General features: G+C 31.7%; 1 protein-coding gene across 2 annotated transcripts in view; it reads left to right on the forward strand.

The window, feature by feature from the left end:
* Positions 1-14,146, forward strand: part of LOC127732687 (serine/threonine-protein kinase ULK4-like) — a 49,252-nt gene that overhangs the window by 17,118 nt on the left and 17,988 nt on the right. For both annotated transcript variants that reach the window (XM_052241863.1, XM_052241862.1), the window contains exons 13-22: positions 710-788; positions 2,530-2,637; positions 4,190-4,273; positions 4,782-4,856; positions 5,451-5,537; positions 5,973-6,155; positions 6,700-6,827; positions 8,806-8,951; positions 9,454-9,575; positions 11,428-11,536. In XM_052241863.1, coding sequence (XP_052097823.1) covers positions 710-788; positions 2,530-2,637; positions 4,190-4,273; positions 4,782-4,856; positions 5,451-5,537; positions 5,973-6,155; positions 6,700-6,827; positions 8,806-8,951; positions 9,454-9,575; positions 11,428-11,536 — 1,121 coding nt within the window. The remainder of the gene's footprint in view (positions 1-709; positions 789-2,529; positions 2,638-4,189; positions 4,274-4,781; positions 4,857-5,450; positions 5,538-5,972; positions 6,156-6,699; positions 6,828-8,805; positions 8,952-9,453; positions 9,576-11,427; positions 11,537-14,146) is intronic.

Genomic DNA, 14,146 nt, shown 5'->3' on the forward strand with positions numbered 1-14,146 from the left:
TAGAAATTATTGTTTTCTTTCTTAATCAAATATGTTATGCATTTAGAATACTATATATACTAGCATCTAAAATTATCAGTGCTACTTTTCTTCTGAATGTGATGCAACTAAAAAGTTGTAAACAATTTCATTCTCTTTTAAAATCATGCTTTTACAATATGATTTTACTTAATCTTTTATACTTTGGTACATTACACAACATCGTCTTTTTTGTATGAATAAAAGGAGATGTTGGCTATACATGAATGAGGCAGCAAGCCAACAGCATAAAAAAATATCAAAAGGTATCTTTAGGTCAAGATAAGGTCTTCAACAAATCAAAAGTGTCTATACAATATGTCTAGTTCTAAATATCCTTAGTCTAGTAAAACTGTAAATTACTTTAACAGAAACTATCAGAGATCTGCCATCAAAACCAAATTTCCTAAAGGACAAGACATTAATGTATAATTATAGACAGCCACTTTTAAGGTTTATGATTTGGGGCAGGTGCTGCAACAAACATGGCCCCCTCTTGATAAATGGTAGACAAGTCAGTTCTTAATTGTCTAGTCACCCATTGCATATACATTTAACATTTGTCACTTCCCCAGAATTCTCAACTATGCATTAAGTTATTTTTTAAGACAGTTGATGGTCATTTAGGATTTTCATGTTTTATGAAAACAAAGTTTAGTATGGGTTTTATCAAAGGCATTGTTTATTACAGGAAAGGAAAAGCAGCCAGAGTGATTGGTTTATTATCCTACAATACTGCTGATTTGGATGAAAGTGTTATCTTGTCTGAGGTGAGAAATGAAAGTCTCTTGTACACAATGTTATCTCTGGCTTTGACTAAGTCTCAGAGGCAAGACTTAGGTGTGCTGTTTCTGCTAATAGTGATGATGGTGTTGATGGCACCCTTAGCACTTCAGTTGTTTGTGATAAAATAAAAGAAAAGCAAATGATATGGGGTATCCATCCATGACACAAAATCAGTACATGCACAGCCAATAAACACACAAAAAGCAAAGGAACAGTGCTTTTATTGCTGTTCTTTATCTCAAAGTCATAGTGAGACCTTCAACACAGAGCAAAAAAGAAATCTCACCTCATTGCAAGTTAAAAACTGCCCCTACCACTGGTTTGAGCGGAATTCTTTGCAAAATGAGTCGGATAGACTTTGTAAGATGTAACAGCACCAAAACGGGCCAGGTCAAAAAAGAACATAAGGTCATTTTAAGGCAAACAACTTTATGGTAAATCAATAAAATTTGATATGCAGTTGTATCAGCATTGGCAGTTGTCTTTCCATAGAGATTGTTTTGCTTTTGCTTCCTCAGTCATTTTCCATTGACTTTGAAACTTTTACATAATTTACACTATTAAAGTATTTGATTAGGTCAGTTTTAGGGGAACCACTTATGGTAGGTCAGTGATATTTGTTATGCAGTTGTATTACCATTTTCATATCTCATTTCCATGGAATTTTTTGGCTCTGCCCCCTCAGTCATGTTCCTTTGACTTTGAAACTTTTGCAGAGTTACAACGTTAAAGCTGGTGGTTAGGTCAGTTTAAGGGGAACAACTTATGTTAGTCAAAGATATTTGGTATGCAGTTGTACATGAATTGGCACATATCATTACCATGTAGATTATTTGCCCTGTCCCATCCATCATGGTCCATTGACTTTGAAACTTTTGCATAGTTGACATGTTCAAAAGTTGCCATTTAAATATCAACATTTGCATTAACATCAAGGGTCCAGAATTGATAATATATTTTGCATTCATTACTGATTTTAAACACAAATGACTGAAATGATATTCCTTATTTCCATCAGTTTGAATTATGAATTTACTAAGATCATTTTTTTTTGGGGTCAGAAGTTTCATTTTTTGGTTGCAGTTATTTGATTGTGAATGTTATATTTTCTGATACAAAAAAACAGCCATTCTGTATTGCATGATAATCCACAGGGCTCTACAAGTTATTGTTTAATGCCCCTGGGGTACATCCCATATTCTTTTTTGTGTGATCAATTTATAAAATTAGCATTTAGTGTTTCACAATATGGCTAATAGGACAATGCATTTTCAGCTTTTGAAACAACTCAACACTTCTAATAAACATGTATTTTCCTCAATCAACTAAAAAGAATAAATATAGGGGGATGTCCAGTTGTTAGAAAAATAATATCAAGGAATTGAAAAGAACTTATCTGAATGATTGTTTTATGAAATTAAAATTATTTCCTGATCTGACATTCAGTTTCATTTATTTTGAAGACATATCTCCCAGATCTGCCCATTAAACTTATATAATGTATGTTATCACTTGAGAAAAAAAATGATAATGATACAAAAACAGGTGAAAGGTACAATATATCATACTGGATGCAGGTGATGACTGAAATCACATATTGCTACATCAACAATTGAGCAAGTGCTAATTATTGTAATCTTTCAGTTAATAATACACAGTTGAAGTCTTCGAATGCTATTTATATAAGTTAAAGTTATACTTGTATATGAAAAAATTCTTTTTCAGCCTTTGACAATCCTCACAGAATGTATAAGAGAAAATGCAAAAAATGCCAAGTTAAAACAGACATTGTTACCTGCACTTGGTGAAATACTATATTTAGTAGCAACACAGGTAAATAATAGGTTAAGGACTGAAAGGGAGGTATGATGGTGCATTATCTGAATTTCTATTTCAGCTGAAATGCACAAATTAATACTGCCTTCTCTGAATTTAATGATTTAAAAACATTAGAAATCTCCCTATGAAGAGCAAGAAACTCTGTTCTGCTACTTAAGTCTCCCTATAATCCTACTTTCTTCTTTTTTAGCTACTGGCAGTAATATGTCAGGCCATAATCTTGCCAGCGAAATGACGATTTAAGTCGCCAAAGAATTTTGAAAATCGCTAAAACTCGCCGGCCGACTGACTTCATAGCGAAGTAAAATCTCTATCAAAATCTGTATAAGGGAGACAAATTGTGATTTACAAGTCGCATAGGTAAACAAATGAGGCGACTGACTAGGAAAATCAAGAAATAAATACAACCACGTTTTTGAACATCCTCAGATTTAACATTCAAAGCTATTAAAATGGGGAAACTGAGCGTCTGTTTGAATTATCATTTTACGATGATTTTCTGACTGCAAACGTACGACGCATTGCCAGCTTGTGATCAGCAGTTTGTTTTTTTCGCACGACCAACTTGCCAATAAGGGAGCTATCTTTTATAACAAAAAATGATAAAAATTGCTCGTTATTAGTTTATTAATTTGTGATTTACCGATATCTTCATTTATAGACTTACAATCTATCGAGAGAATCTCAATTTGAAACTGACATGATGTCCTGGACATTCAATAATGTTTAACAAGATTATGACCGTGGTGATACACATTAAATTGCCCAGTCATTAAAAAGTCATCAGATAAACTGGGAGTCACATTTTTCTGGACTTTTAAAGATAAATTGAGGCAGATGCACATGCATGAGATGAATGCATGATAATATTACTAGCAACAAATTTTATTTAAACTAAAATTCAAGTTGACAGTACAAATGACATGATTAAATAAATACAAACTATATTGCCTAAACTTTTTTATTAAGAATTTTCAATTCATACATTTTGTACAATATCATATAAAAACACTGCAAGTATATTTTCTATTGAATATATATAGCAATTTCCTTAGTGATATATAAGCACAAAAGCACAATGCAACCGAAACGATAATGGAATTTCACTTCTCACTACTCTCTTATGGAAGGAAAAGTCACTTCTCCCTCTTCAAAATCCTAGATTAGGCCCTGTTATGTAAGGTAAAAATTGACAAATTGTTGTAAAATTTTTGCTATTTACACAATATAAAGTGCCGAAACTAGGTGATATGTATTTTTCAATAGTGAGTGAATTTCTTGAATATTGATAATTCCTCTGCAATATGTATGGTAAAATATCACAGAAAACAACACAAAAGAGGTTATATAATATTTATCCCAATAAAAAAAAAATCCTTAGATAATGATATTTAACAATAAGAAAAATATAAGTCAATTGCAAATCATAGATCTATTAAAAGTTATAGGATCTCAAATAAACACATTTCATTTATATTTTATTTACCCAGATGTGTAAGCACCCGGCTCTATTGATGCATTTGATATTTTAAATTTATCTCAACAGGAACAAACTAGACATTCCCCTGTTGAGAACTGGAATGTACCCAGCATGACATACACAGTAGTAACCAGGTCATGCAGAGAAGGGGTAGGTAACAGTATCTTATTTACAGTGGCAACATGGTTATATAGCTAAGTACAGTCATCAGCTGTAATAATGGTCCACAGAACCAAGGTCACTGAAAATCTGTAAATTCCATTCTTATTTTAACATCTTTTCCAATGGCAGTTATACATTAAGGTAACATACACATTTAACCCTGCCACATTGTAGATATGCTTTTTATTACACTGAACTTGCTTCATTCTAACAACCTTTCACTGAAACAATGAGCTAAAATGATTCACAAAACCAATTGTAAAAATGTTTTACCTAATTGCAGTTTAAATTCACCTCTACAAATGAATCAACTGACAAAGTCTCTTGAATATGCACAGTTATATAAGATTGTGAAAATTAGTCTGAACTGATATTATTTTCAGGACATTTTATTTCGAATGATTCTTAATAAGTAAAAAGCAGATATTTTAATGGATTGCATGACATATGTTATAAATCAACATGAAGAATGAACCTTTCCATTATGTTTTTACAGGAGGATGCTACAGTACATCATATTGCTGCTAAAATTGTAGAAAATGTTGTAGTAACAAATGGATGTCATGCACAGGTTTGTAAAAAGAATTTAACACCAAAATTGTTTATAAAAAATACTCAAAGTGGTAATGAAATAGGCATTGAAATTACCTTTTTAAAATTTCTTGTTGATGGTTGAGCTTTTACCATCCCTTTACATCCCTCAACAGTCCATCATCTGATGTTTGTTGGATACCCATGGAACTTCTAATAAATCAGTAAAGCAATTGATCTGGGTATTTATAATAGGATGAATGAACCAAATGTGTTCTGATATTAGACATGACTTTCTTTAGGATTGTTGCAGGTTCTTTTTTTTTCTTTAACATTCACTCATTTGATACAAAAAAAATGAATAATATTTCTTTGTAGTATTTGGTACTTGATTGTTACCAATTTGAAACTTTGGCTTACAGTCAAACCTCTTGATCTAGAGGTTTACTTACAATCTTCAATAATTGACCCGTGTTGATGCAATTAACTTAAACCAAAAGGAATGATTCCGTTTTTAATATTTGTTTGTTGAATTGATTTTTATATTTACAAGTGTAGAAATATTGATTTCATACAATCTGTAACATCCATATTAGGGTTACATTAAGAATAACAAACTTAACTCTGTTTTTAGAAATTTGTGACAAATGAGATGGGACAAGCATTATGGTTCATATTTAAACATTCCACAGTGGATTCCTTAAGGATTACAGCAATATCAGTATGTATAGATGTATTGTGATTAAAATTGCGTTTTATAATTATGAAAATTTGGCGTTGATATATATCTACTATGAAGCAGGCTACTATTTTGTGTTTTTTTTTTATCAAAAGCAACCATTGAAAAAAGTTTCCAGCATATTTGTCTTTTAGGAGTATAATAGACCTTATCGCTATTTGGGAATCTGTGACACTTTAACTATTGACGTCATACAACAATCACTTTTCTTTTGTGGCATAAGACATGTTCTATTGTGACGTCAAAATTTTACTTGAATCTTTGCGATGTCCAGCAATGGCGGACAAATAACGATAAGATGTATTGAAAATTGATTTTAGCCAAACAATCAAAATGTATCTAAAATACAAGTCGATAAGCATAAAATTCAGGTTTATATTATTAAAGAGGAATTGACAGTATACATTTTGATTTCAGGCATTATGTAGGATAACAAAACAGAATCCCAATGTGTTCCAGAGTGTGATAGACACAGTAGGAGTAACAACCATATTATCAACATTATCCTTTGGTATCACACGTATACAACAGGCTATCGTTACAATGTTTGGTGTGCTGATAGCCTCTGGTTCTTTCATTAATAGACTGGTACAAGACAAGGTGAGCTATACATTTGGAGTTATTGTTAATAATAAATTTTGCATTTAGTATTTCATGAGGCCTTTCAGATTTGTCACTTAATTTGATATACAGAAGGCAATTTGTTCTTTGTCTCTGCTGCGATCGAAGTGGCAGAATGCCAGACAAAGAGATGCTACTCTGGTGCTGGTGTTGGTGACAGCATAAAATATTTGTATGAAGCTTTATATTTCACAAGGTAGAAGACCTGTTTACTTCATATATATCTTGTATATATAGATGCCTTATGTTTTGATTTCAACTATATTTGGTGAATGGAATGATTGTAAGTTGTACAAAAAAAAGTGAAAAAAATTTGGATCCTTTTCAACATATATCTATCCCTTGCACATTGTTCAATAAGCTACAGTAATATTGCTTATTAACAAATATAAATAAATGTACATAAATCATTATCATTCCCAATTATCTTAGATATTGACTGCGTTATCATTTTTTTGTATCATCCATTATTTACTTCAAATGTTCAAATGATCCAGTGTCTAAAACTTTTCATATTTTACAGGATTTCCTACAGAAATTACTGAGGTTATTAGACAGTCCATCCACTGTTATAAGAGCCAAAGCATTTGTTGTCATCCATGAAGTTGTAAAGAATAATTATGATATGTTATTACAGTGTTGTCAGCTAAGGTAAATATGAAACAAGATGTATAAGACCGCAACCCAGCAACCTGTGGTTTAAAGAAAATTTAAAAAAATAATATCTACAACAACAATCTGCATCTTGTCTTAAAAATGAATTGAGCCTAGAAGAGTTTTTTTCACATTGAATAATAATAGCAATAAAAATATTATAGCATATTGTTTTACCGATGTTATTGGCTACACAAGATATAACTGTCTCCTTTTTTTGTCTGGCCTGCGACTAAAGTCACAGAAGGCTTGGCATTGGTATTACCTTTTGGGCGACGTCTTCATCAGCGTTAACAATTGTTAAGTTTTCTGCTTAAGTTTGTTTGATAAGAATAAGGACATTTTGTATTAAGTTGCATCATTATCAGTACATATCAGTTTGATGATTATTTTTAGGCCCTGCCCCCTAGGTCATGGTCCAGTGACTGAATTAGTTATCAATTTTCAATGTTAAGTTTTCAGCTTAAATTAGTTTGATAGAAACTACTTGTGATAGATCAATGATATTTTCTATAAAGTTACATTACTATCAGTTTGACAACTATTTTGAGGCCCTGCCCCCTAGGTCATGTTCCAGCAACTTTCAACTAATAAGAAATTCTCAATGTTTGGTTTTCTGGTTAAGTTAGTTTGATAGAAACTACTTGTGATAGATAAACAATATTTTCTATAAAGTTGCATTACTATCTAAATCAGTACAAATCAGTTTGACGACTATTTTGAGGCTCTGCCCCCTAGGTCGTGGTCCAGTAACTTTGAATTAATTAGCAATTTTCAATTTTCAGTGTTCAGTTTTTTGCTTTTATAAGTCAGTTTGATAGGAACTACTTATGATAGATCAATGATATCAGATTGACAACTATTTCGACTCTCTACCCCATAGGTTATTGTGCAATGACTTTCATAAAATACCAATTTTCAATGTTTTCTGCTTAAGTTAGGTTGATAGGAACTACTTACAATAGGCAACGTTGTTTTCTATAAAGTTATATTACTGTCTGTGCATCTCAGTTCATTGACCATTTCAAGGCCCTGTCCACTAGTTCATGGTCCAGCGACTTTAAACTAATTAGCAATGTTGCTGTCCATCAGATTGTCTTTTTCTGAATTTTATGCAGATAGCCAAGACATATCTCTGTGTCAACAGTTTATTTAAAACCAAAAAAAAAACCAGGCAAATAAACAATTCTTAGCAGATTATTACAGGACAGGAATTAAAATAAAAAATTACAAGGCAAGTTTAGGTAAATCTGTCAGATGTATTGACTGGAATCATTGTACATGAGAAAAGAAACCATAAAAGGATAGATTATAATCAATTTATCTAAGGAAAAACTTTCAATTGCTGTTCTTCATATTGACAGTTTCACAATCAAAGAAAACAAGATGAGATTGTGGCTTCTATAGATGGATTATATCCATGGTCATCTGTGATACAGATATTCTGGTCAATAAAATCATCATGGTGTCCATAAAACTTTCATAGAGATGACTTCAGATATGCTATTAAGAACCCTTGGTTAAATAGCTTCCTTATAAGAAGCAATTCTCATTCAAGTTTCACATCTGTGTTCAGTTTTCATATACTTTACAAAAAATCATTCAACCTGTAGTAAAGATGATTTGCCTCATTAAAAAAAAGGAGGACTCTCTGAAGAAGAACTTCTAAGGAATTTTATGTCTCACTTCGGTTGTTAGATGTAAAGTGATGTACAGTCATACCTGGGAGTAAGGCTGTAGTTGGGATTATAGCAACTTCCCCAACTGTAGGGTTAATTTAATTAAGTCTTAAATACAAGTTCAGATCTCAGATACTAAGTTATCTACAGATATATAACTTAAGATAGGACACTAAGTGTCTTACAATTATGTAACTTAGACTAAGGATGCATATTTTGGAAGATCACCTACCTATATTTGAAAATTTCAAGATTGCGAGAACAATCATCTACAATTATGCCTATTTATTTATCAGATTGGTAATGTATATAGAGCGAGATAGTAGACGTCAAACACCAAGAGATAAGAAAGCAGAAGGTGGTACTGAAGCTGGAGAATATATGGTCCAGTGTCTAGAATTCCTTATTAATTATGTAGTAGAAATTCTACCGGCTGTGTTTAGTAAGTACTCATTTATTATCTTTTGATACTACTGTAAAAGTATTTATTATGATTTATTATCAATTATTCATTAGATATAAATATTTATGACAAGTTTTTGTGCTTAGCTGAATGTTTACTGTTTTTCTGTTTTTTTCACTTTGTAGATGTGATCTTGAAAATAAAACTCCAAACATATGGAAGATTTGCATATCACTGAGTGTTGAATTGTTTGTTATAGTGATGTTTTCATCAAGATAATTTTGGCATTATGAATGTTACATTTACTAAAAGCCAGATTAAATGATTCACATTCATAGGCAATTAGATGATAGTTACTTTTAGATTTGTAATATTAATGTTCACAAATTCCATTAAGGCAGCTCTTTATAGAAATCAGACTCTTTATTCTAAAGCTTTACAGGTGTTTTTAACATGACATACTTGTTCATGCAACAACTTGTATTAATTAATTTAAATTGATTTTAACAAATCTGAAATATTGCTACATGTACTTTTGCAGAAGAGATACTTACATCCCTTGATGCAGTGAATGGAAGAAAACATCCTAATGCTGTACAAGCTAAACAACTAAAGGGAACTTTACCCTTGATTAGTATTGTGCTTCATCTTGTTACAAGTCCTGTAAGTAAACATCTCAATGCTGTACAAGCTAAACAACTAAAGGGAACTTAACCATTGATAAGTATTGTCCTTCATCTTGTTACAAGTCCTGTAAGTTATCATTATGTAGTTTTTTCCTAGCTGCAGCACTGTGCTGGGAATGTAGATATACCAAGCGTCCATGAGTAAGTATGTCTGTGCCTGGGGCTGGTCTAGTTTGCACTCTATCATGTACAATTGCGAGAATTTTTATAAAATTAATATCAAAGTTTTTCATCAGCAATGTCTTTCGACCAATTTCGAAAATCTGCGTTTTAACCCTTTTCAAGGAGTTATGCCCCTTGGAAATATAAATAATATGAAAAATTGGATTGTAAGTGCTCTCAAGCCTACATTTTTTGCAGGATTGTTATGAAATTAATATTGGCAATGTCTGGGAGGGTTCAAAAATCAGCGCTGATGAATTATAATGTCTCTTGGAAATGTAAATTTTTAGAGGAAATTGCATTGTAATCACTGTCAAGCCTACAAGTCTTCTCCACAGTTTATATCCAAGCTATATTGATTTCTCTTATAACAATACATGCTATTAGGAGATGAAAAAGCTATTAATTGATGAAAAAGCTATTTGGAGATGAAAAAGCATATAGGAGATAAAAAGTATAGAAAGATAGCATTTATTTTTAAACACTTGATGAAAGCAGTATACATACGTTATTAGAAAATATGAAATTTATTTGTATTTGCTTTTAAACAGGAAAAAAGCTGGACAACCCTTTCTGTCTTCCAATTTCATATTTTTGGATAAAAAAAATCTGACAATGTATATTGTTAATAAATCCGATTAGATCAGTTTTGTATTAATACTTTTATGGCAAATTCTTGTTGTACTAAACCCAAAGGAACCATTTAGTTTATGTATCCTGAAATTCTAGTTACTATGATTTAATTTACTTTTTATACCCCCGCTTTTAAAAAAGTTTTTAATGTGCGTATTGTTATGCGTTTACTTTTCTACATTGGCTAGAGGTATAGGGGGAGGGTTGAGATCTCATAAACATGTTTAACCCCGCCGCATTTTTGCGCCTGTCCCAAGTCAGGAGCCTCTAGCCTTTGTTAGTCTTGTATTATTTTTAATTTTAGTTTCTTGTGTACAATTTGGAGTTTAGTATGGCGTTCATTATCACTGAACTAGTATATATATTTGTTTAGGGGCCAGCTGAAGGACGCCTCCGGGTGCGGGAATTTCTCGCTGCATTGAAGACCTGTTGGTGGCCTTCTGCTGTTGTCTGTTCTGTGGTCGGGTTGTTGTCTCTTTGACACATTCCCCATTTCCATTCTCAATTTTATTAAGGTGGGGGTATACTGTTTTACCTCTGCCTGTCCGTCCATCCGTCTGTCCATCCATCCGTCCGTCCGTCCGTCCGTCCGTCCGTCCGTCCCATGAATATTTTTTGTTGCATTTTTCTCAGGAACTACATCATAAGGATTTCTGAAATTTGGTTTCAGGGTTTATTTAAGTCAGCTATACCGTGTGATGCGTTTTCAGATTCAACACTCAACAACTTCCTGTTTACCGAACACTTACATCATTTTACACATGACATCCAAGTAGTTGAAAATTTTAGTCACATTTATCTCAGGAACTACATTACAAGGATTTCTGAAATTTGGTTTCAGGGTTTATATGAGTGAACTATACTGTGTGATGCGTTTTCAGATTCATCACTCAACAACTTCCTGTTTACCGAAATATTTGGGCAGGGGTATCATCAGTGAGCAGTAGCTCGCAGTTTCACTTGTTTTCTTCAGTATGAAAGAAAGTTTATACTGATAAGAGCAAGAAAAACTTTTACATATATTTATTTTACAGGTATTCAGGCCAAGAATTATGTGTGTAGAATTTATCAAGAATTTATCTACATTGTTGTCTCATGTGAAAAGTATTGAGACAGGGGAGACAAATATTGAGGCTGCTAATGGTGGGTTTAAACATTGTAAATTACCATTACTGTAGACAAAGTCATATGTTATATTCAAAATAGTTCAATGTGCTGTCATCCCACAGTAATTTTATATTGTTTGATAAATGTTGAAAACCATTATGAATATTTTTTTTATTTAAAGGAAATCAGATTTTGTATAACATTTCTAATGTTTATGAATGTATGATTTACCTTTCCAAAATGTAAACAATTCAAACTTTTTATGAAAAAAAACATGCAAATTTCTGTACATGTATAATTATACCCCATCTCAAAAGGAGGGGGTGTAACAGTTTATGTTAGTCCATCCTTCCATCTGTCTGTCTGCTCTCGTTTCTGTCAGTCCATCGTTCCATCTCATAAAATGTTTGTCACATTTTTCTCAAGAGCTACAAATCAAGAGCTTCCTGTAATTTTATAAAAAGCTCATGTTAACATACTATACTTTGTGATGCATTTTCAGTGTCATTGCTCATCAACTTCCTGTTTACCAAATACTCTAATAGTCTTACATATAATGGCTATGTATGAATTTCACAGGAACTGCAAATCAAGGCTTTCTGAAATTTGATGCTACTGAACATAAAATAGCCATCCATCATCATTCTGAAATTTGAAATCAATCTTCATGTCAATTCCATCACTCATCAGCTTCATGTTTACTTATAGTGTCCGGTATCATTAGAGTTTAACTTGTTACTTTAAAACAAAAACTATGAAATAAATTAATAATTTGTTGGGAAAGTTTTGTTGATTGTGTGATACCAATTATTCTTGGATTTCTTGGTTCCCTCCAACCATGAAATTGAGTACTCAATGAAATACATATTTTCCATTGAGTCAAATATGTTTGTTAATCTTAAAACCACAAATTAAAAACCCCAGGAGCCAAAACATATCAAAATCTTCTAAAATTAATGCCTACACTGAAAAGTATTTCCACAAAATGTGACTAAAGTAGAAGGTACATTGTGGTTATTATTTTGCCATGAAACTTCATAGAAAGTGAAAAAAATAGTATGATACCATTTATATTATGATATTTTTACTTCATTGTAAAGCTGAAGCTTGACATCACTGTTTAACTTTGACATTAGAAGGGAGATAATCCAAATTTCAGGAAAATTTTGGCTAAATTAAGAGAGAATTCGAGCACATTTACCACCATAAACTCTTTCTACATTTGAAAAGATAAATACAAAATATGCTCCCTATGTGAATATTTTTGAAGTGTAGGGCATTTAGTGTTTCCCATCATTCTGTCTTTTCTTCATTCTCAAATCAAACTGTCTAGATTTATATTTTTTTTGTTGTGCCTACAGATATGAAACTGATTTTAGGCTCATCAATGTATGATGGTGACTTATAGAACGAGAGTCTGTTTCATTCTAATTGACCGACTTTTGACTGAATTAGGCTGCAAGCGGGTGGCTTTCCTATTGTACCAACACATCTGGGTTGCACTTCATCCGTGTTTTAATTATGATAGATTTTGGGGTTAATTTCTTAAAATGATTTCATTCAGGGCTGAATAAAGTTAAATCCTTAATGACATTTTTTGCAATTATGCATGATATATTTATAAAATAAAATAATTTCTATACCTTTAGCTGACAGAGGTAAATTGTGTACTGTACTGTGCTAAATTGCTTGTCAGAGTACACCACTTTTGCTGTGCTTACTTTAGCTACATATAGACAGACTAGATTAGAATGTTGTGCTCACTTTTTATTCCAAACTTATTTGTTATTTTATAAAATCAGGAATGCATATTTCATTGCGATATATTTCCTGTTCCTAATTTTACTTTTTTATTATATTTTTATTCTTTATTACTTTTTAAAGTAAAAAATAATATAATCAAAAATATTAAGTTAACAATAGAGATATAACTTAATTATGACAGATAGATTTTATCATATAGGTAGGTATAGAATGAACCAAATGGAAAATCTAGCAACATGACTTAAAATCATTCAAATATTAAATCATAAATAATGATATCATCATATTCATGTGATGCTCTTCATGCAATAGTTTCACTCGTTCCATAAGATCATATTGTATTGTAATGTTAATGAAATTGCTGAATAATGCTAATATGGGACACAATGCCTTTGCTTTTCAAATTATTGAAGTCAGTAAATTCTAGTTTGGAATTAGATTTTCCAGGATGATCTTATTTCACTTGTTATTATTATGATTTGTGCATTTGCATTTTATGTTCTTAAATTTGACAGAAAAATAAAGAAATATATTTAAACCCCATTTTTAAGAATTTTGATTTTTTATGTTATTTCAGAGATGTTCAAATGAAACAGATTTTAGGTTGAAAATGATTAATCTCATATCTTTTCATAATGGGTCTACTATTCAAAGAAATATTGAAGTAAAATGTTCAGCCAGATATAGGATCTACCGCTAAAATAGATGGGCTAGCCTTTTTTGACAATTTTCCTCATTTAAATCTCAGTTTCAGTGAACATCTTTTTTGTTATTACTTTATTAACATTATTTTGCACATTGTTTTGTATGAATCAGGTTGACAGTTTTATGCCAACCTTATCCCTATTCAGTTCCTCCATTTTTCACAGAATTAATTTAGCA

This window comes from Mytilus californianus, unplaced genomic scaffold (genome assembly GCF_021869535.1).
Source record: "Mytilus californianus isolate M0D057914Y unplaced genomic scaffold, xbMytCali1.0.p SCAF_26, whole genome shotgun sequence".
Classification (NCBI taxonomy): domain Eukaryota; kingdom Metazoa; phylum Mollusca; class Bivalvia; order Mytilida; family Mytilidae; genus Mytilus; species Mytilus californianus.